This window comes from Bidens hawaiensis, unplaced genomic scaffold (genome assembly GCF_021521415.1).
Source record: "Bidens hawaiensis isolate Kalapana, Puna unplaced genomic scaffold, B.hawaiensis_p1.1 tig00001461_1, whole genome shotgun sequence".
NCBI classification, from domain to species: domain Eukaryota; kingdom Viridiplantae; phylum Streptophyta; class Magnoliopsida; order Asterales; family Asteraceae; genus Bidens; species Bidens hawaiensis.
In genome coordinates, this window is record NW_027491082.1 from 3,219,299 (window position 1) to 3,240,203 (window position 20,905).

Genomic DNA, 20,905 nt, shown 5'->3' on the forward strand with positions numbered 1-20,905 from the left:
CCTTGTCACACTAACATAATATAAATTTTATCACAACAAAATAAATTAAAAAAATAAGAATAAATAAATTAAATGTTACACGCCCTTCGTTTCCTAGACCAAAGACATTGTCGCACAATAAGACGTACCTGAACATATTCGTTTTTTAACAGACACCGTTATACACTGATTTATGGACTTTTATAAAGACTACTTCCTGACTTCTAGGCTGTCTTACTAGTTACAAAACTATAACAACAAATCTAAATATTTTTGAACTATCCATTCTATTCTAAATATTTTATTTAGATTCCTTCAAATTATTTTATTATTTAAAATGATATCAATCAAGAACAAATACACAAAATTACGTACATAAATACAAATATAACGTATATAGACCCACCATTAAATTAACCAATTTCTAACAGTCAAACCTACCTAAAACGCTAGTCATGACTCCTTCAAGTAGGCTTCTTTCTTTGAATTCAATTCTTTGTAACGCCATCAAGTTTCAATTTTTCTCACTCTTTTTCCAAAGAATCACTACAATCCAAACCCACAATTCTTTTTCCAATAAAAAGGTAGAATTCAATACTCATTGCCGATCAGCCGGCCATGGTTGTTCACCTACTTAATTTTCATCAATATTCTCACTTGGTTTTCGTTCAGTTCAATTAGTTTTCATCAGGGTATCACCATATTCATCCGCTAGTTTGTTTCAGACTCTCATGATCATTTCCCATGACACCCATCATGTATGCACTCCAAGTGTTTGTTAAAATGTCCCATCCAACTTTTTTCTATTTTTTTTCATTAGTTCAATAGTTTTGACTTTTGGGTTCATTTATGTTGCTGTGGTTTGGGTAGTTGTGACTTTTAGATTGCTTGTATTATAAGTTATTTGTTTATGATCTTTGTTTGTGAATTTACAGGGAACGAGTGGCTAATCGGGCTTCGTTTATGGATAATACGAAGTCGTATCAACAGAGACGAGGGAGTTTCGTCCCTTTTTCGCCAACACAAATGTTATGGTCAAGTGAAAATGGCACATGTAACAAAGATGACAAAGATAAAGGTGTCAATGTGCAAGCTATCCTGCGTTGCAGGTCTGTTTCGAGTATTATTATACTATCTTTTATTAAGTTGGGTGTTACCTGTTGAGTATCGGGAATGCATGTTGGTTTGTTAAAAAGTACCTGTTGAGATGCATATCATGATCACCATAAAATGTTTGAAATATCTAAAATGTGTGAAATCATGATGATATAAGTCCCATAAAGTAAGTTCATACTTCATACTTCATAGCATACAAAATATAATTAATGTCAACATGTACATAAAAAAAATTCATTTTTTTACATAATGAAACTACTAGAATGAATAGAATGAAGCATTCTAGACAAGTGCCAAGGGAAAATAGAAACAAAAACTGAAACTTTTCGGGTTTATGATTCAAGTGTATGTCACCTAATACCATACCCATGCCATAACTTGTTGTTAATATGAATTGTCTCACAAATGTGTAATTTTCAGGCCACTTAGCAATGATGACGTGAGGTCAAAGGTACCTGTTGTGGTCACTTGTAACGAGGATAAACAAGAAGTGATTGTTAGCCAAAGCATGGGCAATAAGCAGTCAGATAAAACCTTTTGTTTTGACAAGGCATGATACTTAATTTTTGTTTGTGTAATAATTTAACGTTTATTGGACTTCCATTTGAGTCTTGATTATAGATATAATTGTATGTATAGGTGTTTGGTCCGGGCTCAAAACAAAAGGATTTGTATGATCAAGTGGTTAGCCCGATTGTTAAAGAAGCTCTCGAGGGCTATAATTGGACCATTTTTGCTTATGGGCAAACGGGTACTGGAAAAACTTATACAATGGAAGGTGAAGGTGGAAAATTAAAGGTCTTACTCTTGCTAAAAAGCCCAATACTTTCATTTTAGGTCGAATACATCACACGCTAAGATTTGACTCAGAAGTTGCATAATTGCATGTATTTAAGTCATTTAAAACCAATTTTCACGTCCAGTCCTTCGTCATAAACACTAATGTCGTTATTAGTTTCTTCTTTCCATGTTTAAAGAATCAATATGAAATTTTATGGTTAGTATTTTGTCCTGTTGACTTCATGAATTGTTCACTGAATGTTCTGTTCATTTACAAGCCTACATTTGCAACCTCTGCTTGTGTTTCGTTCAGTTAAAATTCTTTTCTTCTTTATAAACAGAATGGAGAGTTTCATGAGGATGTTGGGGTAATTCCAAGAGCAGTTGAGCAACTTTTCAACACTCTAGAATTTCAAAACGCAGATTACAGCATGAAAGTGACATATATAGAGCTCTATAATGAGGAAATAACAGATCTTTTGGCTCCTGATGAAAAGACCAAAAAGCCCATATCTTTAATGGAAGACGGGAAAGGAGCGGTTTTTATGAGAGGGTTAGAAGAGGAACTTGTATCGAGTGCAGATGAAATATACCAAATCTTGCAAAAAGGTTCTTCAAGAAAGCACACAGCTGAAACACTTATTAACACACAAAGTAACCGATCACATTCGTTATTTACTATCACTATTCAAATTAAGGAAAATAGTTCAGATGGGGTCGAAATAATTAAATGTGGAAAGCTACATCTTGTGGATCTTGCTGGTTCAGAAAACATATTACGTTCTGGGGCAAAAGAGGTATAAAAATGAGAGTTTTGACTTTTAAGGCCAACCCTTTGACTATATCTTCATGGCAGGGAAGAGCAAGGGAAGCTGGGGAGATCAACAAGAGCTTGCTTACACTCGGTCGTGTAATAAATGCACTGGTTGACCACTCAGGGCATGTGCCATACAGGTGACGATTTTTTACTACAAGCATTATAATGATAAAGTTAAATGCAACTTTTTTTGTAAACACAATACTTCACAACATCAGGGACAGCAAATTAACAAGGCTGTTAAGAGATTCATTAGGAGGGAAAACAAAAACATGCATAATAGCTACGGTGTCACTTTCTCTCCACTCTTTGGAAGAAACACAAAACACACTAGATTATGCATATCGAGCTAAAAGCATCAAGAATAGACCAGAGGTTAGTTTGCATTTCTAGAATTTTAAATTTGCGCTCTTTTTAATCTATTACTATTTCCCTTGATTTAAATATATTAGGTTAATCATAAGGTGACAAAATCAGTTGCTGTTAAAGAACTCTACACTGAAATCGACAGTCTTAAACGAGGTGACCAAAATTTTGTTTCTGTTGGTTGTTGTGAATTAATACTTTCCTACTTTTATGGTTTTTTTTCTCCTCATCAGAATTGCATGCTACGAGGGAGAAAAATGGCATATATATACCACATGATCGTTACATGAGAGAAGAAACCGCCAAGAAGGTTTATGTTCATATGAATTGTTTTAATATTCCTAATAAGGTTGTATTATTCGACCCCACACGCAATAAAATGAAACTGCTGCATTATTTGGCTTCATAAATAGTTAAGTTAAAGTATCTTACTAGGACTTAAATGCCAAAATTTCCAATCAGAGTCAGAATCATCATAAATTTGTAGTGATATGCTTCTGTGTATAATATAACGTTTTTTCATCATTTTTTTTGGTAGGAAATGACTGAGAAATTAGAGTTAAAAAGTAAGGTAAACATACCTATCTTTTGGTACCATACAGCCCTTATCATCATACTAGTAAACACTGAGAAATTGATTTTTATAGGAACTATTGAATCTTCAAGAACTCTTCTTTTATCAGCAAAAGTTGACCACAGAATTAAGTCAAAGACTTGAAAACACCGAGGTTGACTGCTGTTTTTGTTTAACTTCATTATAGTCCTCAGAAGTTCTAATCATATGATTTTATTAACTTCAGAGAGAACTCAAAGAAAGCAAGAAAGATGTATCTAAGCTAAATGATAAATTAAAACAATCGAATGAGATGACAAAAGAAAAAGAATATCTTATACTTAATCTTCTTGGATCTGGTGAGTAAGTTCAGTTATTTTTATATTTAATGACAAGCAAATTCCACATTTCCAAATTCACTGGCATTTTCAATTATAATTTAGAAAAAACACTCACTGAAAGAGCGGCTGAGCTTCATGGTGAGCTTGAGAATGCAACATCGGAGGTATCCAGCTTGTTCGCGAAAATTGGTTTGTATCAACCTTTTTTAATATTTAGACCCTTTTTACGGTTTTTATTTAAGAAATTATATTAACAATGCCGCTTCTTATTTTTTTTTTGTGATAGAGCATAAGAACCACATAGAAGAAGGCAATAAAATGCTAATTCAGAGCTTTCAGACACTATTAGTTCAGCATCTTGAAGTTCTTCACAAGATTATTGTTTCTTCTGTAATACACCAAGAGCAACAATTAAATGCAATTGAAGAACACATGAAATTGTACTTAACCAAACAAGATAAGGTAAAATATAAAATATTTATGTAAACTTACTTAAAGTTTCAGATTTTGATTTGAATTTGGATTCGTGCTTATATTATCATACAAGTTCTTTACGCAGGCGTTTTATTTATTTTTTATTTCTTTCATACAACAGTTTTTTTTATAGATGGCAATTTCGAAATTTCTTTCTCTATAACGGGTCAAGTCAAAAAGTCAGCCAAAAAGGAATCTGGTCAACTGGGTCAAATGTATTTTATTCCAAAAATTAGGTATCTGTTGAAATAATACAACTTGTTAATCATACCGAGCGAACAAAGCCTGAATCTTTCGAATCAGTTGACCTGATTTCTTTTTGGTTGACTCTTGAAATTTGGTATCTTGAACAAACATAATTAGGGATCTAATGAAATAATACAACTTTTTAATCATACTGAACTCACAAAGTAATCTTTTGAACAAACAGTATTTCGGGTAAATCTAATGCAAAAGTTACATGTTTTGACCCAACATGTCCAACCCGCCCATTTTGCTACCTATGTTGCATACTCTAGCTTCCGTGTAACTTTGTACCTGCTTATATAAGCACTTTATAGCATATCTCTATCTTTAGTTAGAATAAAATTTACAAATTGTGGTTATTTAATTTTATGTATCGAAAGGCTAATGAAGAACTTCAAATGCGGGTAAAAAAGATTAAAGATGTGTTTACTTGTGGAATTGAATCTCTTGCTGAACTAGCAACTGAATTCAGTGGACATTCAGAAACAACATTTGGCGACATAAATTTTGAAGTGGTTGAGCATTCTTCTGCCCTTACAGAAGTGAGTAAACTGTAAATACTTCTGTTTTTATAAAAATAACCGGCTTAACTAATATTAAGCATGTGTTTATGTTGCTTGCAGCTTATTAAAGAAGCATCAGTTAAAGTTGGTGATGTACTTAATGATTTGCATATTAACCTTAATGAACAAGAGCGAAGTATAGCTTCATTTTGGCAACAACAGCATGAGGTACATCATTAGCTATTAGTCAAATGTCTAAATCGTTGACCCGTTTAGGTTAATTTTTAAGTTTTTTTTTCGTAACCAGAGCCAGTTGAGAGCGTATCAGACAACTCAATCTGCATCTAGTAATACAGTTAATTTCTTCAAGACTCTAAGCAAGGACATATTTACTGTGATTCAAACGGTGGAAGAAGCTCGGACTATATATGACCAGAAATTAAGTGGATTCAAGAAAAAGTTTGAGGTATTTTACACTCTTTATTACTTAAAAAAATTCCCACTTTGTTATCTTTATGTTATAAGCACATTCTAACCTTCTTAATTTTCTTTTAAAGGACTATGCCGATGGTGAAGACAAACAAGTGTTGGACAAAGTGGCAGAACTTTTAGCAAATTCAAATGCTAAAAAGAAACAGCTGGTGTGTAACATTTTTCTTTTATTTTCACTATTTTTATATGATAAATAAAAGGTACTGAATTTATGATAAATAGCCAAATTCGATATAGGCTTGATCTCCAATTACAAGGTTAAAAAACCCTAATTTGATAATTAAACATTCGACAAACACAAATAAACAGGACTTGAGTTTTAATACTACTACTAACGATTACTAAACTGGAACTGCCAATATATCGCCCACTACTTGCTCTCTAGGTTCTTATTAACGTTTTGTGAACAGTTCGTGAACCATTTGGCGGGAGGCTCGTTCATATAATAAACGAAGGAGCATGAACAAAAAGTTTTGTTCATTTAGCTAAACAAACGAACACGAACACATGTCTCGTTCCTTCAATTATGTTTGTGAATGCCTGTTCATTAAAATTTGTGTATGCTCGTTAGTTTACATTTGTTTAGTTAGTTAGTACACTCATTAATATATTCATTAAATTTTTTTTGGCCCATTACAACTTATTCTTGTTTTAATTACTTTTTAGGCCCAGTACATTGTCCTCCACATTAATTTTAACTTAGGAACACGAACAAGAACAAGAAAACTCCGTTCCTTTAATTGCTCGTGTTTGATCGTTTGCTTGGTTAAAGTTAAACGAACGAACACGGATTTGTTCATGTCCATTATGAATGGGTGGGTCAATATGTGTTGTATTTTATAAATTTGGTCAAATATAAAAGATTAGCTAGAAGGGGTGAAATGCGTTGAAAGTAGCCTATCTTTAATGCCTGTAAACTCCTAAATCATTTTATTTAATGATTTTGATCATTATTGTAATAATATTGCTTCTGTAATCATAACTAATGCATTACTTGACCTGATTCAACATGCACTAAAATTTGAGAAATTCATGTTGACCTGCCACTCAACCTGTCTGTTTTTCACTTTAGAAACAATGGATTAATGTGTTGTTATATTTGATAGGTTCAAACAGAAATAGAGGATATTAGAAGCTATATTGGCAGCGAAACCTACATGCTTCATAACAAAATGAAAAGCATGCATGCTTTGACTTCCTCCACAGAAGATGAATTTACAAGTTTCTTGGAAAAAACGAAGAAACATTATATTGAGGATGAAAACACAATCCAAATTGGGAAAAGTGGTTTGATATCCATGCTTCAAAACTGGTAAACAAACCCTCTCATATAGCAATATATATGTGAAACTTATTAATAATATTTTTATATTTGAAATGTAAAGGATAACCAAGGCAAGAATGGGTGACCAACAATGTATGCAAGTTCAAGAATCTCTAACCAAATTAGAGAAAAGGCATGTAGAATCTGTGGACTCCAAAATCAAGTGAGTTAAACTATGTTTTTGACTGAATGACAATTTTGGCAATTTCTGAATCGCCATCTTTTTGTCAATTTCATCTATTATGGTGTTAATTGTAGATGTAGATGTTGAAAGAAATCTTTTTTAACAAAAGAATATTTCCAAGTTTTGACTTTTTTCAGCATGTCAACTGAATGTAATTTGTAATTAAAATGGTTTCTTTCATCATGTCTTTTAATGCAGGGATGCCCTTGAAACCAACCGAACGGTTTACAGTAGATTTTCAACCATGGCTTCCTCAGCACGTGAAGATGTAGATATTGCACATACTGGTTCTCTCACATCCATTGAATGTAAGACATGATAATCCAACTATGTTTGAAAAAATGTAAAATTCCCATTTTGGAACTTCTCCTGCAATAATTACAACAAAATTCCTTAGTATTATTATTACTATTATTATTTTATTTATTTATTTATTTATTTTTTTTTTGCAGTTTTATTGAGGTTTAACCATAAAGAAGATGAGGGGATAAATTCCCTAACTAGAGTTTCTCGTGATGCTATGAAAGACATGGAGACCGCTCATTCTGACAAAATAACCGAGATCACAAAAGACGTTGAAAAGTGCTTGATAAATGAATACATGGTAGTAAATTATTAAGAAAAACTGCGTTTTTGGTTTAGTTAAAAAAACTAAAAATTTACCTTTTGATCAAATTACTATTTTTAGCAACCAAATTCTTTACCTTGAAAAGACCATCAAAGTTTAAAAAAACAGGCAGTCAAAATGATGACATTGCGGCTGACTCGGGAGCTTTGACCATGTTGACTTTTTGAAACATTTTTATTCAATTTGCATGAAATATAATTCTGTGTTGTATCTTCTTGTTTGCAACAAACAGGTGGATGATTCCTTGTGTTCAACACCATATTTCTGTAAATTATCAAACAAAGTCAATACAGAAGAACTGAAAACTCCACCATTTGAGGTTTTGTTGGATTCATTTAGAAAAGCTCAAACAGGAAAACAAGAAAATGGGGATTTGAAGGCTGCAGTCTCTATTGGAACTATTAATGAATGTTGAAGATCAGTAGGCGTGACGATTCGTGGGTTTTTTTTGTTAGCATTAATGGGTAGAAGCTACATCAAGAAAACAAATGTTACTATTAAGATCTTGATACTATATGGACATATATTTAATGTAAGTATAAATATTAATATAGGGACAGGAGGATCACTTCTGATATAAAGTTGCTGAAGTATATGCTCATAACCTGAATTTAGATTGTTAGAGCGTTAGGTGTGGGTGCCATTTTGTTTCTCACTTTATAGTGTTATGTCAACGCAACATCATATCATATTCTACTCCATTATCTTTCACAATGCCAAGAAAACGGTTACCAATTCACCACTTTCCTCCCTTTTCAAATATATAAAATAATAATATTAGTATAACTAAAATTAAAACTTAAAAACAAAAATAAAGTTACATTCATTGAAAAAAGTAACAAGTAAAAATTGCTTAATTTAAAACCTAAAATAAGAAGGAAAAAAAATACAATTAAACATATTTGTCTGTGATTTAGGCTTACAACACGTCCAATGCTCGTTTACAACACATTTACAAATAGGTGTTGTGTGTTGTCTGGATTCATTGTAGGTAATTCTTTTGAGAAATGGTTTGAGTTGAGAGATAGTGGGGTGTTTGATATTTTAAAACGGTTTGAAATGAATTAAATAAGGTAGTTACGGTTAAATGAAAGACATGCATTTCATTTGTTTTTTCTTTCTTTTTTTTTTTGTATTATAATAGTATTCGATTTAAAAATCATGAATTACCTTCTTGGTCCCACCCCCCTCTTAAAAACTAAAAAAAGGCTTACGAACACGAACAGGAATGATGAAAGCGAGTTGGTATGCTAATTCCTCGTATGCAAATTAGCCCTTAATATATAAAAATGATTTGGCAGTGGCAACGGTCATCACTGCTGGTACTAAAGTGAGTGGGGAGGTATTCACAGCCGGCACTGCATCAACGTACAATTCCGTTAACAAAAAGGTTTTCACAATTATTAATTATTTGACACATTTTTATTGGTAAACCAAATTGAGATCTAGTTAATATTTTAATTTATAATAATAATAACATCCATCTCTCTTGGCTAACTCCTAACATCTCTATTCTCTAGGCCTTTTCAATAAGGATCAACACACGTCAATGATTGTATAGTACGTAGATATATCTATAGCAATTAGTGTCAATAAAATATAACGCTTCCCCCCCCCCCCCCCCGACGCTAAAACGAAGTCTTAAAACAATATGTAAAGCGCTACTCTTAACGTAAGTAGAAAAAAATAACATTTAACCTCTTCCAAATTATTGAAAACCTTCTTCTTCTTCTTATTATGAAGTCTCCCCAAAGCAATAAGCTGATACGCATTTGTGCTTTAGTGATCACATACTAATACAATATGTAGGTGATGCTTAAACTATATTTCATAACCTTGTTCCCTCAAATTATGTATACAACTCTTATCTAAAACAAAACGATACTCACATAAGACGTGTTTATTTTGAACTTTATCGTCGCAAATATAGAAAAAGACAAAAAAAAGGACATAGCTTAAATTTAATAGGAATCATATCTTAGTTATCTTTATACAAGTTAATAATTTATCTATAAATACAAACAGATATAAAATAAAAAAATTAATGTTTTGCCATAAAAGTAGTAGACAAGGAGACTAACTTCTGAACCCAACATGCAAACATGCAGTTCGGTGTCTCATTGGGTTCACAATTCAACAGACTTAAGCCCATAACATGTTGTATATGATCGACCAGCCACTCTTAACATATTTTACATTTTAATATAAAATCAGGTTATTCATTCTTATCTTACAAAAAACGAACATGTTTTTATAAGCATACACAAAAATCCAGTTTTATTGTTTTAATTGCTACAAACTGCTTAATATCAAAATAAACTAACATAAGGATCTCTAAAACCTTATTAATTACATGTTATCCATAAGTTTCTTACGACCAAAATCTTATTCTTCTCATGACTACTATATCAGTTGTAACTATGCATGGTTCAGTTTAATTTGTTGCTTTGATTATAAATACAAGACCGGTTATTAGAACATATATAAAATGATATACAAAACATGTATGTTACTAAACAAGCCTTGACTTGTATCACACCTTTATATATGCACTATGCACTTGTTATCAACGAGTTTCACGTCGTACACATTTTTAGTTTATATGATGTAAAATGGTTTTACGATTCTGAAGAAACACTAATTGACCCCGGGCAGATTACGGATAATCTGGGGGTTAAATAGATGTTTCCCACGAGGGGTTAGACCCGGCAAAGATGGTTCTTCTGATAACCTGCAAAACAGACACCGTGAGCTCGTCACTGAGAAGGGGGGGTACCTCCTTGTGACCACCCTCCGGCGTGAGAATCAGACTAGATTGCTCTTGAATATAAGTGTATATTAAGAGATTGCTAGAGCAGATATCAGGTATAAGATATAAGATACAAGATAAGATGAGATGATCATACCATTTGGGGTATTTATAGCCGAAGGTAGGTTTCCAAGAAGGTGTAGCCGGCTGAATAGTATTCCTGTTCTACCAACTGTGGCCTACGCACGTGCCATGCTGGTAGTTGGTGGGTAGGCAGCGGCCGACAGTGACCAGGCCTGCTGTGTACTATTCCTTTTCCACCAACTGCAGGCTATGCACGTGGTATGACAGGAGTTGGTGAGTAGGCAGCGGCTAATAGTGACCTACAGTACAAGAGCATGCTGCTCGCCATACTGTTGTCAATGAGCTGTCGTATCCCTGGTCAGATCTTTTGCCCATACCTCGTCAGGTACAGTACAAAAGATCCTCCAGTATCGTACGGACTGGCTCATTTGGGCGGGAGTATTCCCCCTCCCGCCTTTGTGCGGGATTGTTCCCGGCTTTGCTCATTCCTTCAGGTGACTACTGAATTATTGAGAGCTAAGTGCCTTGTGCGTGTAGCCTTGCTGCGCGGGTGGCCTTCCCTGATGGCTTGTATCCGCAGCTGCGGGAACAGGCGGAGTACTTCACCATTGGGAGGCATTTCCTGCGGGAACAGTTTGCGTACTGCGCGTAAGGACGTCACGTCTCTGAGCATGGTGGGTCCTACGGATCCAGTTGGTTTCTGCGCAGACGTCTCTCTTCAAGGTGAGTCCTGCGGGTCCAACTGGGCTCTGCTGGGACCTACCTCTTCAAGTCCCCCCAGTCCAATGTTCTTCTCATGAATGTTTAATAAGTGAGGTGAACTTTTGGACTTAAGCAAAGGGTTTTTGAAAAGGGTTTAGTTTTAAGGTTTTCCATGGGGATTCTTCCCGCGGAAGTCCTAATGTCACTTGCAGAAATTCCCGACTTTCCTGCTTGATCTTTGGGTATGATGCGGGTAGGTCTGTAACCCCCTCGCAAGTCAGGAGCGTTGAGTCCCACTTGTGTGGATTCTCCATGAGGTTTTGGTAGTTTTGAACATAGTGATCAATTATGTTAAAACCACCAATTCCATCTTGGAGCTTCAAACAATATAGTTCTCGACGTTCCCGCTATGCGGGGATGTTAATCCCGTTTCCGCAAGCATGGCCCAGAAGATCCTTCTTGGTTTCAATTCCCTGCGGAGCGCTAGGTATGTGAAGGGTTTTGCCTTGACACTGTACCCGCACTCGTCTTACGGTTACTTTACTTCCAAGGTATTCCTGGCGTCAATTCCCTGCGGGTGCTAAGTATGTGAAGGGTTTTGCCTTAACACTGTACCCGCACCCGTCTTATAGTTACCTGGTCGCCGAGGTAAGGGGTATTTTCCCGCTTACTTTTGAATCTTTTTGAAATTTTGAAATTCGAAGAGTTGGTGAAAGGATAAGAACAGTCCAAACTGTTGAAACGTCGTCCGACGGTTTCTTCTGACTGTGTCAGGACGTGCAGGAAGTTATGGCGACGTGACAGTACATGGTCATTCCAGACGCTTTTTCAGGCGCGTGGGCGCGATTTTTCGGGCGCGTGGCCGCGAAATTAATGGCACGCGTCCTTTCAACAGCTGTTGCCAGCTTGCACTTTGCCACGTGTCATAGTTTCATTGCACCTGTGATTTATCTCTCTTCCGCATTAAATTCATCGCGTTAATTGCGATGAGTATATAAAAGGGGAGAGAGTCCTTTGTAATTCACACTTTCATTCCTCTTCTTGTAAACGATTTCCGGCGAATACTTTCTGCCAAGCATTCTCCTGAAATCATTCCTTTACCTCCAAACCATGTCTTCTACTCACGATTTCGAAGCTGCTGCCGAGGAATCTGACGTGCACGTCGAGATCCCGACGTCTACGTCTGATAAAGACGATAAGAGCACTGCTGGCGAATGCCAGTGTGCTCTTCCCACTGAGCTTTTTCAGTACATTGTCCGGAAGTTCATGCTCGAACCGTTCGAGCCTGAGTTTCCGGAGCCACACCAGACGGTGTACGATGCCCCAAAGGGCAAGATAGGGGTGTACGCTGCATTCTTCGTTTATGGGAATCTCAGGTTCCCATTAACGAAGTTTGTATACCGTGTCTTGGAGAGGCACGGGGTGCATTTGACGGAGGTACACCCGATGGCGATCGCCAAGATCCGCCACTTTGAGTGGGTGTGCCTCATTCTGGGCGTGGAGCCCCATGTTGACCGGTTGATGACCTTCTATTCTTGGAGGTGCATCCAGGGGTGGTACACCTTGGTCAACCGGATCAAGGGGCTGAAGATCTGCGCAACCGAGCGCAGTCTTCGGTCGTGGAAGAGGGAGTTTTTTTATATCTCCGCTCGCGTCGTCCCGATAGCAATGACGTTTAAGAATGGGATAACACTCCCCACCCTTCACGCCCCAAACTACCAGGAGGCGGAATGGTTCGCCAAGATCTCCCGGATCCAGACTCCGGTGTACCGCTTTGCGGAGTCTGGGATGGTGATGCTTGGGATGAGCCGGGTGTGGAAGGAGGCGTCACAGGTTCCCATCGTCCTCGAATACGGTTTGAACTCTGTCCCTTACGGTATGCTTTGTCTTATTTGTTTATATAGGTTTGTCTTCTAACTGTTCTTTTATTTCAGAGGGGAACGACTTGCAGTCTCTCCTGCAGCCGCGGGAGAGTGATGGTCCCGCTCGGATGGGTACTCGTGCTCTCGATGAGAGCGAGTTGCCCATCTTGGAGCAAACGAGGGATCGGTTTGTGGAGGTCTACCCGCCAGGCCACCCTATTCTGAGCGCCACGCGGCCAGGTAAGGCGTTATTCAACCCTCGACCTCTCAATGCTGAAACCTCTGCTGGAATTCCTCTAATCTTGTCATCTTCTGATGAGGAATCCGCAGATGGTCCTCCGTTGGTGCGGAAGAAGAAGGCTGCCAGCGGGAAGGGGAAGGCGAAGGTTGCCTCCACTGCCGATCCGGTGCATCGGTCTGATTCAGAGACCGAAAGCGAGTAGGTGGCGGGGAACCCTGGTGGTGCTAAGACCACTGCTCCAGAGGCTCAGACGACCGTCACCTCCGAGCAGCCCAGGACAACGACGGTGAGCGGCGTGAAGAGGCCGGCTCCATCGGGTTCGTCCCCGCCTGTTCGCACTTTTAGGCTCAAGAAAACCCGTAAGTACAAACTTCCTTTACCTTTTAACTTCATATCTTTCCGCCATTATACTTATATCTTCTTTGTGCAGGCGTGGATGCTATCGCATTCCAGGGTGGAGCGGGGAGGAGCACCTTCGGACCCATGACGGTAGGCTTGGTCAACCTACCTGAGGCGATGACCCAGGCGGCTGCGCCTGCTTCAGTTGGTTCAGTTGCTCACCCAGTTGAACCAACTGTTCCAACTGTGATGACATCTCCGCCGGCTGTCAGTGCCATATTTACTGAATCTTTCACTGAGCCGGTGGTGACTATTTCTGCGGGTACTTCCGCAGCGGCGACCACGGTTGTGAGTTCACCTCCGTTGGTTTCTACCGCGGCGGCCTCTATGCCTCCTCCGATGTCGGCAGCTACGGCCGATCCTTCAGGTATGCTTGGGGCTTCTCGCCAACCTCTGCCTCCTTCCCATCTGCCTGACCTCTTGGATGGATTTCCCTTGGGTTCAGGTGATGGGTTTGGCGGCTATCGGCCTGTTGTCGACCCTACAGGTGCGTAGGGTTCTTTTGGCCTCTTTATATATATATCATCTTTTCCTAACTGCTTTTTGTTTTTTGCAGTGTCGGATTCCAATGAAGTGTATGTTCCACGATGGAACATCCGCCGAGGAACAACCCTTCGCACGCCTGTGGAGTGCGTGGAGTGGGCTCGTCACGCAGCTCCCAGTGGTGCGTTGGGGGAAGCAATGGCTAGCTACCAGGAGGGTAGGCTAACCAACGAGCTTCGGATTCTCCTGGCCCGGATGCAGCAGCGCGTCGAGCTGCTCTGTCGTGAAAACGACAAGTTAAAAGCAGCTCGTATTCAAGAAGTAGCTCAGGCGCGAGCTGTCCGGGAGGAGAACAAGAGGCTTACCGCAGTGGCTGCGGAAAAGGAGAAGGCCTTCAAGGCCCTCGAGGTTGAAGTTCAGGCCCGGCTCGAGGCCCGTTCCAAGGCTGCCCAAGCTGTTAACGAACAGCTTCGGCTGGCTAAGGAAAATGCACGGAACGCAACTGAGAGGGCCACCAAGGCTGAAGCTGTTGCTGAGCCTCTACGCCTCGAGAATGAGGAACATAAAGCCAAACTAGAGGCGCTCCAACAGGCTCATGATGCCTTGGCGATGGAAGACGCCAAGAAGCTCCAAGAGATCTTGGACCAGAGGGGGGTGCTTGACCATACTGAGCGGAAGCTAAAGGGCGTTGAAGAGGCTGCGGCTAAAGAAGTGTTGCTTGCCAACCTTAACAAAAGTGAAGCCGAACGCGCCCGTAACCAAGCTCAAGCCGCCCTCCAGGAGGCTCTGGTTGCCAAGGAATGGCTTCTTCGAGAAGCGTTGTCTCAGGTATGTTTAATTTCATTATATCTTTACGCTTTTCTTTGTAAATAGAAAAGGTTTTGATACTTGTATTTTTTCTTTTTGTAGGTTGTGCATCGGGTCTTCACGGATACGTCTTATGACGATGCTATGAGCGCAGCCCTCAATGCTTCTCATGAGGATGGGGAAAAGGCCGGCTTCCTGCTTGGTCTAGGGTTCGTTGAGAAAGGCATCCCGCCTTCCAACTTCCCTTTATATGACGTTGATACTGAAGCTGTATATGACCAAGCAGTGAATCAGTATGCCGCCTTCCCGCATCCGGTGGTGGAGAAGGTGAACGAAGTTGCTGTTGCTGATGATGGGCTAGTTATCCTTAAAGCTTTCCTTGAACCGCCACGCTCTACGGATGGTGCGGGTCCAAGTGGAAGTGGTCCTGAAGCTTGATCCTGAAGATCCCTTTCCACCATTATAGATTTTTATTTTTGTATAGCTCTTTTGTATGCGGGTATGTACCCAGCAATCTGTAATATTTGAATTTCTATGGAATAAAGATTATTTGCCAATTCCTTGCCTTGTTTATTTCACGCATATTTTGTTTTAACTTATCAATTTCTTTAGTACTTAAGTTAAACTTTTCAACGTGGCAGATAATAAGTTAAAGTTTTGCGTCCTCTTTCGTGATTGTGCGGATAAGACCGTCACTTGCACTTAGTAGGATGGCTAAGCTTTACCTATATCTGACCTGCGTGGAAGTTTTCCTCATCTTTCTGTTAGAAATTTTCTAAGTATTTTGAATAAGTTAACCGTTCGACGCGTGGTTGTTAATAGGTTAGTTCGGTTTCTTCTATCATGATTTGTGCGGTTAGGACCGGCACTTTCATTTAGTGGGATCACCAAACTTTACCTATGACTGACCTGCGTGAAGGTTTGTCGTTTTTTGTGTTTATGCGGGTTTTGCCGCCTTCCACAAGCAACAATTTCTTTATACTTATTTATGCGGTGAAAGCCGGCATCAGTGTTGAATAAATTAACCGTTCGAAGCGCGGTTGTCAATGGGTTCAGTTTATCATGATTTGTGCGGTTAGGACCGGCACTTTCACTTAGTGGGATCACCAAACTTTACCTATGACTGACCTGCGTGAAGGTTTGTCGTTTTTTGTGTTTATGCGGGTCTTGCTGCTTTCCACAAGTAACGACTTCTTTCCCACTTATGTATGCGGTTAAGACTGGCATATCAGTGTAGAAAGTTCATAAGTATAAATGTAAGATTATCAGCATCAATGTTCTAAGGAGAATCATTTCCATTAGAAGTGGCTCTGGGCCTTTTCTTTACAAGTTTGGAATTGATCTACATGCAAACTGTGTAATTGAGCTCCCTTCCATGTTGTTGGGATGGGAGTGCCATCGAGCCGATATGCACCTGGTTCGGGATCTCGTTGTTTACGCAGTATGTAGTCTCCAACATTGAAGCTGCAATTTCATTCGTGTTTTCCCCAACTGGGGTTCTACACGCATCGGCCTGCTCAGCGTTCGTTACGCCACGAGGTGCGCGAGCATCCCATCTCTGACAAATGCTTCGACGATGTCCTTCACGTCTGTGCATTCTTCAGTGTTGTGGCCTTTTGTCCTGTGAAAGTCACAGTATATGCTCCGATCAGCATTGTGACGATGTCGGATTATTGGAGCCTTTGGCCATGGGAGCCCCTCAGTGGCGAATATCTCGGTGACGCTTTTGGTGAGTCGCGTCCATCTGGAGTTCTGGTTCGACTGTACGTTATCCCTTCCGCCTAACCGATGTTGCAAGCCGGATGAGGTGTCAAAGTTTACCCTTGACTGCCAAATGCCTAGCTTCCGCTTTTTGTTTAGTCGGGCGGTAAGGATGTTGTCTTCTCTTGTTTTCTGGGTGTAGAGGTTTGTGCTCTGGGGGAGATCTCTACCCAGTTGCTTTTCCGTTTCCGCAAAGCGTTTAGCTGCTGTCATGATGACATCCCATGTGGATGGCATGCCATCTCTACCCGTTAAGGTGCGGATGAGCTCTGGGTCGTTCGCGCCCTGGATGAAAGCAGCGCCAACAAGATTTTCGCTGATATTACCCAGACTTAGCTTCTTTGAGTTGAAGCGAGTGATGAAGTCTGGCAAAGATTCATCTTTTTCTCGAATGCAATTGAGGATTGTCCATTGCTCCTCGGTATACTTTTTTTGTTGGCTGAGGTGTTGGCTAAACTTCTGCTGGAAGTCTTCCCAATCGTAGATGTGGTGGACCGGTAGTCGATCGAACCACGCTCTAGCTGCCCCAACAAGCGTCATTTGGAACATGTAACACCACGTAGGTTCCGTCCAACTACTGACGGTTGCCCCCGCTATGAACCTGTTCAAATGATCGTCTGGATCAGATATACCATCGTAAGTGCCGATGTTGGACATCTGTTTGGCACTTTTCGGGACAATTGCTTCCGCAATGTCCCTTGCAAATTTGGACGTTCCTGCCTTTGCAGCAGTTGGTGTAAATGTTTTGGAGAAGTCACGTGGGTTTCCACCCGCGTTCTTTGGTTTGAAGGTTTCTCCTAAACGCCTTCTCGGTTGGGAGTCCGTTTCCTTACGCTTCCCTTTCGCCCTATGACGAGGGTTTGCGTCACTATCGGATTCCTCCGAATCATCGTCCAAGTACTCTCCGAATTCCTCAGGCTGTTGGAGTGAACGTAAGCGTTCATCCAATTCAGCTTGGAATTCTTTTTGACGTGCTTCCGCCCACGCTTTAACTTCATCGAGTGTTTGGCGGAGGAGCCTTGTTCTTTGTCTCTCTAACTGGGTATCAGTGAATCCTAGTGAGAGATTATTTACTGCACTTGCCCCAGCTTGGGTAACTGGGGTAGTGTTCGTAAAAACTGTGTAGTCGCCGGTATTCCCCCCAGTAGATGGGGTTGTGGTTACCGGAGTTTCTTTAACCATCTTTCCAGAAGTTTGAAAAAACTGAAAAGAAATGAAGTTCTAGCTTTTATGCACGGATGGCGCCAATGAAGAAACAATAATTGACCCCGGGCAGATTACGGATAATCTGGGGGTTAAATAGATGTTTCCCACGAGGGGTTAGACCCGGCAAAGATGGTTCTTCTGATAACCTGCAAAACAGACACCGTGAGCTCGTCACTGAGAAGGGGGGGTACCTCCTTGTGACCACCCTCCGGCGTGAGAATCAGACTAGATTGCTCTTGAATATAAGTGTATATTAAGAGATTGCTAGAGCAGATATCAGGTATAAGATATAAGATACAAGATAAGATGAGATGATCATACCATTTGGGGTATTTATAGCCGAAGGTAGGTTTCCAAGAAGGTGTAGCCGGCTGAATAGTATTCCTGTTCTACCAACTGTGGCCTACGCACGTGCCATGCTGGTAGTTGGTGGGTAGGCAGCGGCCGACAGTGACCAGGCCTGCTGTGTACTATTCCTTTTCCACTAACTGCAGGCTATGCACGTGGTATGACAGGAATTGGTGAGTAGGCAGCGGCTAATAGTGACCTACAGTACAAGAGCATGCTGCTCGCCATACTGTTGTCAATGAGCTGTCGTATCTCTGGTCAGATCTTTTGCCCATACCTCGTCAGGTACAGTACAAAAGATCCTCCAGTATCGTACGGACTGGCTCATTTGGGCGGGAGTATTCCCCCTCCCGCCTTTGTGCGGGATTGTTCCCGGCTTTGCTCATTCCTTCAGGTGACTACTAAATTATTGAGAGCTAAGTGCCTTGTGCGTGTAGCCTTGCTGCGCGGGTGGCCTTCCCTGATGGCTTGTATCCGCAGCTGCGGGAACAGGCGGAGTACTTCACCATTGGGAGGCATTTCCTGCGGGAACAGCTTGCGTACTGCGCGTAAGGACGTCACGTCTCTGAGCATGGTGGGTCCTGCGGATCCAGTTGGTTTCTGCGCAGACGTCTCTCTTCAAGGTGAGTCATGCGGGTCCAACTGGGCTCTGCTGGGACCTACCTCTTCAGATTCATAATTTCCAAATGTTACGTAGAACTTTAAGCAAATTGATAAGATATTTGACGATAGCATATGCTAAGTGACTAAATGAATGGGTTTCACTATGAGATCGACGCTATTTTTTGTCGCCGTGAAGTGAGACATGACATATATAGTCTTCTTCTATATCGTCATTGTAGTGAAGATTGAAGACACCCACTTGACTTGATAGTTGTCCTTTCTCTTGTTTTATAATATATGAACCCATCATGCATGCATACTCAAGGAATTTATTTGTATTTTGATTTTTGGAATTCATATTTGTAAAAATGATCCATTTTTTTATGGTTAGTGGCCTTCTTGGTAGTTTATGCATTAGAAGAACAACGGGAGTTATGAGTATCATGGGTTATGGGTTTGTAGGTCCAAAAGGTCACCTTTCATGGAGCCATAGGATAAAATAGAAGAGGTGTTCGTAACGTTCATTGTTCCTTATCAACTCGAAACCCTAATTACTACGTAAAATATTGTAGAAATTCAAGTTGAAACATAATTGATGGGCATAAAGAATATAACATCTACAACTCTCTTGCTTAATTGGCAAAACCCTCAAAACTAAAACTACGAGCATACTCTTATGTGGACTCATAATCAAATAAAGTTAAAAAGTAGTCGAAATGGAACCAAACCAAATCGAAATTTTGAAAGGGTCATGAATTTAGATCATGCTCATCTTGCTATATTTGAATTTGTGCACACCCAATTTGGTCAACTCCCTCTCTTGTATACCGTATTACCGTACCAGTTTTAAGTTACTCGAATTGGATACTCTATTTTGAAAATTTTGAAGTTGAATTTAAATTTAGAATAGGAACTCAAAAACAGATTCAAATAAGCCAACAAAATGATAAACATAAATAATCTCTTACATATTATAAAAATATGTATTTACTTATAAAACATATAAAATTTTCAAAAACCAACTCGATTCAATTAAAAAAAATCACGAATTCGAAAATCAAGTTCTGAATTCAACTATAATGCTTTAACCTCATAATCTTGAAAACCAAATCCCAATTTAAAAATTTACATTTGGTTTTCTTGTCATTGTCGATTACCATTTAGAATCAACGATGAGCAAATTCGGTAGTGGCACCGATTAGTTCCAGTACCGATTTGCTCATGTTGGTACCAAATCGGTACCAAAATTTTTAGTTTTCGGTATCGGTACGGTACGATACTGGTATTTTCCGAATTTTACCTTAAATACCGGTTACGGTCCCGAACATTTCCATACTGGTGCAAAAAATTTAAGATTTTCAGGACCGGCATTTTCAATACCAATCTCATCCATATTTAGATATTTTGAAAAGTTACATGAAGACCCTTGTAAAGTACCTACAATCAAGGCCAATTTCAAACAAATTTGACCAAATCAAGACTCTTACCAAACACCAATTCAAGAAAAACAATTAACCACACACAAATGAGCAAATCATGGATAAAAACATGGATTACTATTCAAACCAAAGTCAATAAAAATTCAAACTTTAACCTAACCATGACCCACAATACCAAGAAAATCAAGAAACCAAAAAACCCTAATCAAGAAACAGTTTTTCTTTCTTTGTTGTTTGAACCTAACCTCGTCTGCCGAAAAACTCCAAAACCTTTGTCTTGTGCATCCAAACACTGTCACAAAATCATATTCTTTATGGGTTTTACAGCTAAGGATGTTCTTGAAAGATGACAAATGAATGAGCTTTCTAGATGAACCAAAAAGCAGGTTCACGGTATGTACATCAAGAACACATCTCC

General features: G+C 39.5%; 1 protein-coding gene across 1 annotated transcript; it reads left to right on the plus strand.

Moving 5' to 3' along the window:
- Positions 1-603: 603 nt before the first annotated feature.
- LOC143577915 (kinesin-like protein KIN-5D) lies at positions 604-8,417 on the plus strand. The gene is made up of 23 exons (XM_077061631.1): positions 604-737; positions 915-1,088; positions 1,516-1,645; positions 1,735-1,893; positions 2,217-2,672; positions 2,732-2,829; positions 2,911-3,067; positions 3,145-3,214; positions 3,292-3,368; positions 3,597-3,629; positions 3,706-3,786; positions 3,859-3,970; positions 4,055-4,141; positions 4,239-4,414; positions 5,053-5,214; positions 5,296-5,403; positions 5,483-5,641; positions 5,733-5,816; positions 6,774-6,979; positions 7,053-7,154; positions 7,374-7,483; positions 7,628-7,779; positions 8,036-8,417. The coding sequence occupies exons 1-23, from the start codon at positions 724-726 to the stop codon at positions 8,216-8,218; spliced, it is 3,090 nt and encodes a 1,029-aa protein (XP_076917746.1). The 5' UTR covers positions 604-723; the 3' UTR covers positions 8,219-8,417.
- Positions 8,418-20,905: the final 12,488 nt, after the last annotated feature.

What these genes read in the sequence shown, in the direction of transcription:
- LOC143577915 (XM_077061631.1), top strand. An exon ending in GAGAAGAAACCGCCAAGAAG is followed by an intron (nt 3,369 to 3,596) that starts GTTTATGTTCAT and finishes TTTTTTTGGTAG; the next exon opens with GAAATGACTGAGAAATTAGA. An exon ending in GATTCAAGAAAAAGTTTGAG is followed by an intron (nt 5,642 to 5,732) that starts GTATTTTACACT and finishes TTTCTTTTAAAG; the next exon opens with GACTATGCCGATGGTGAAGA.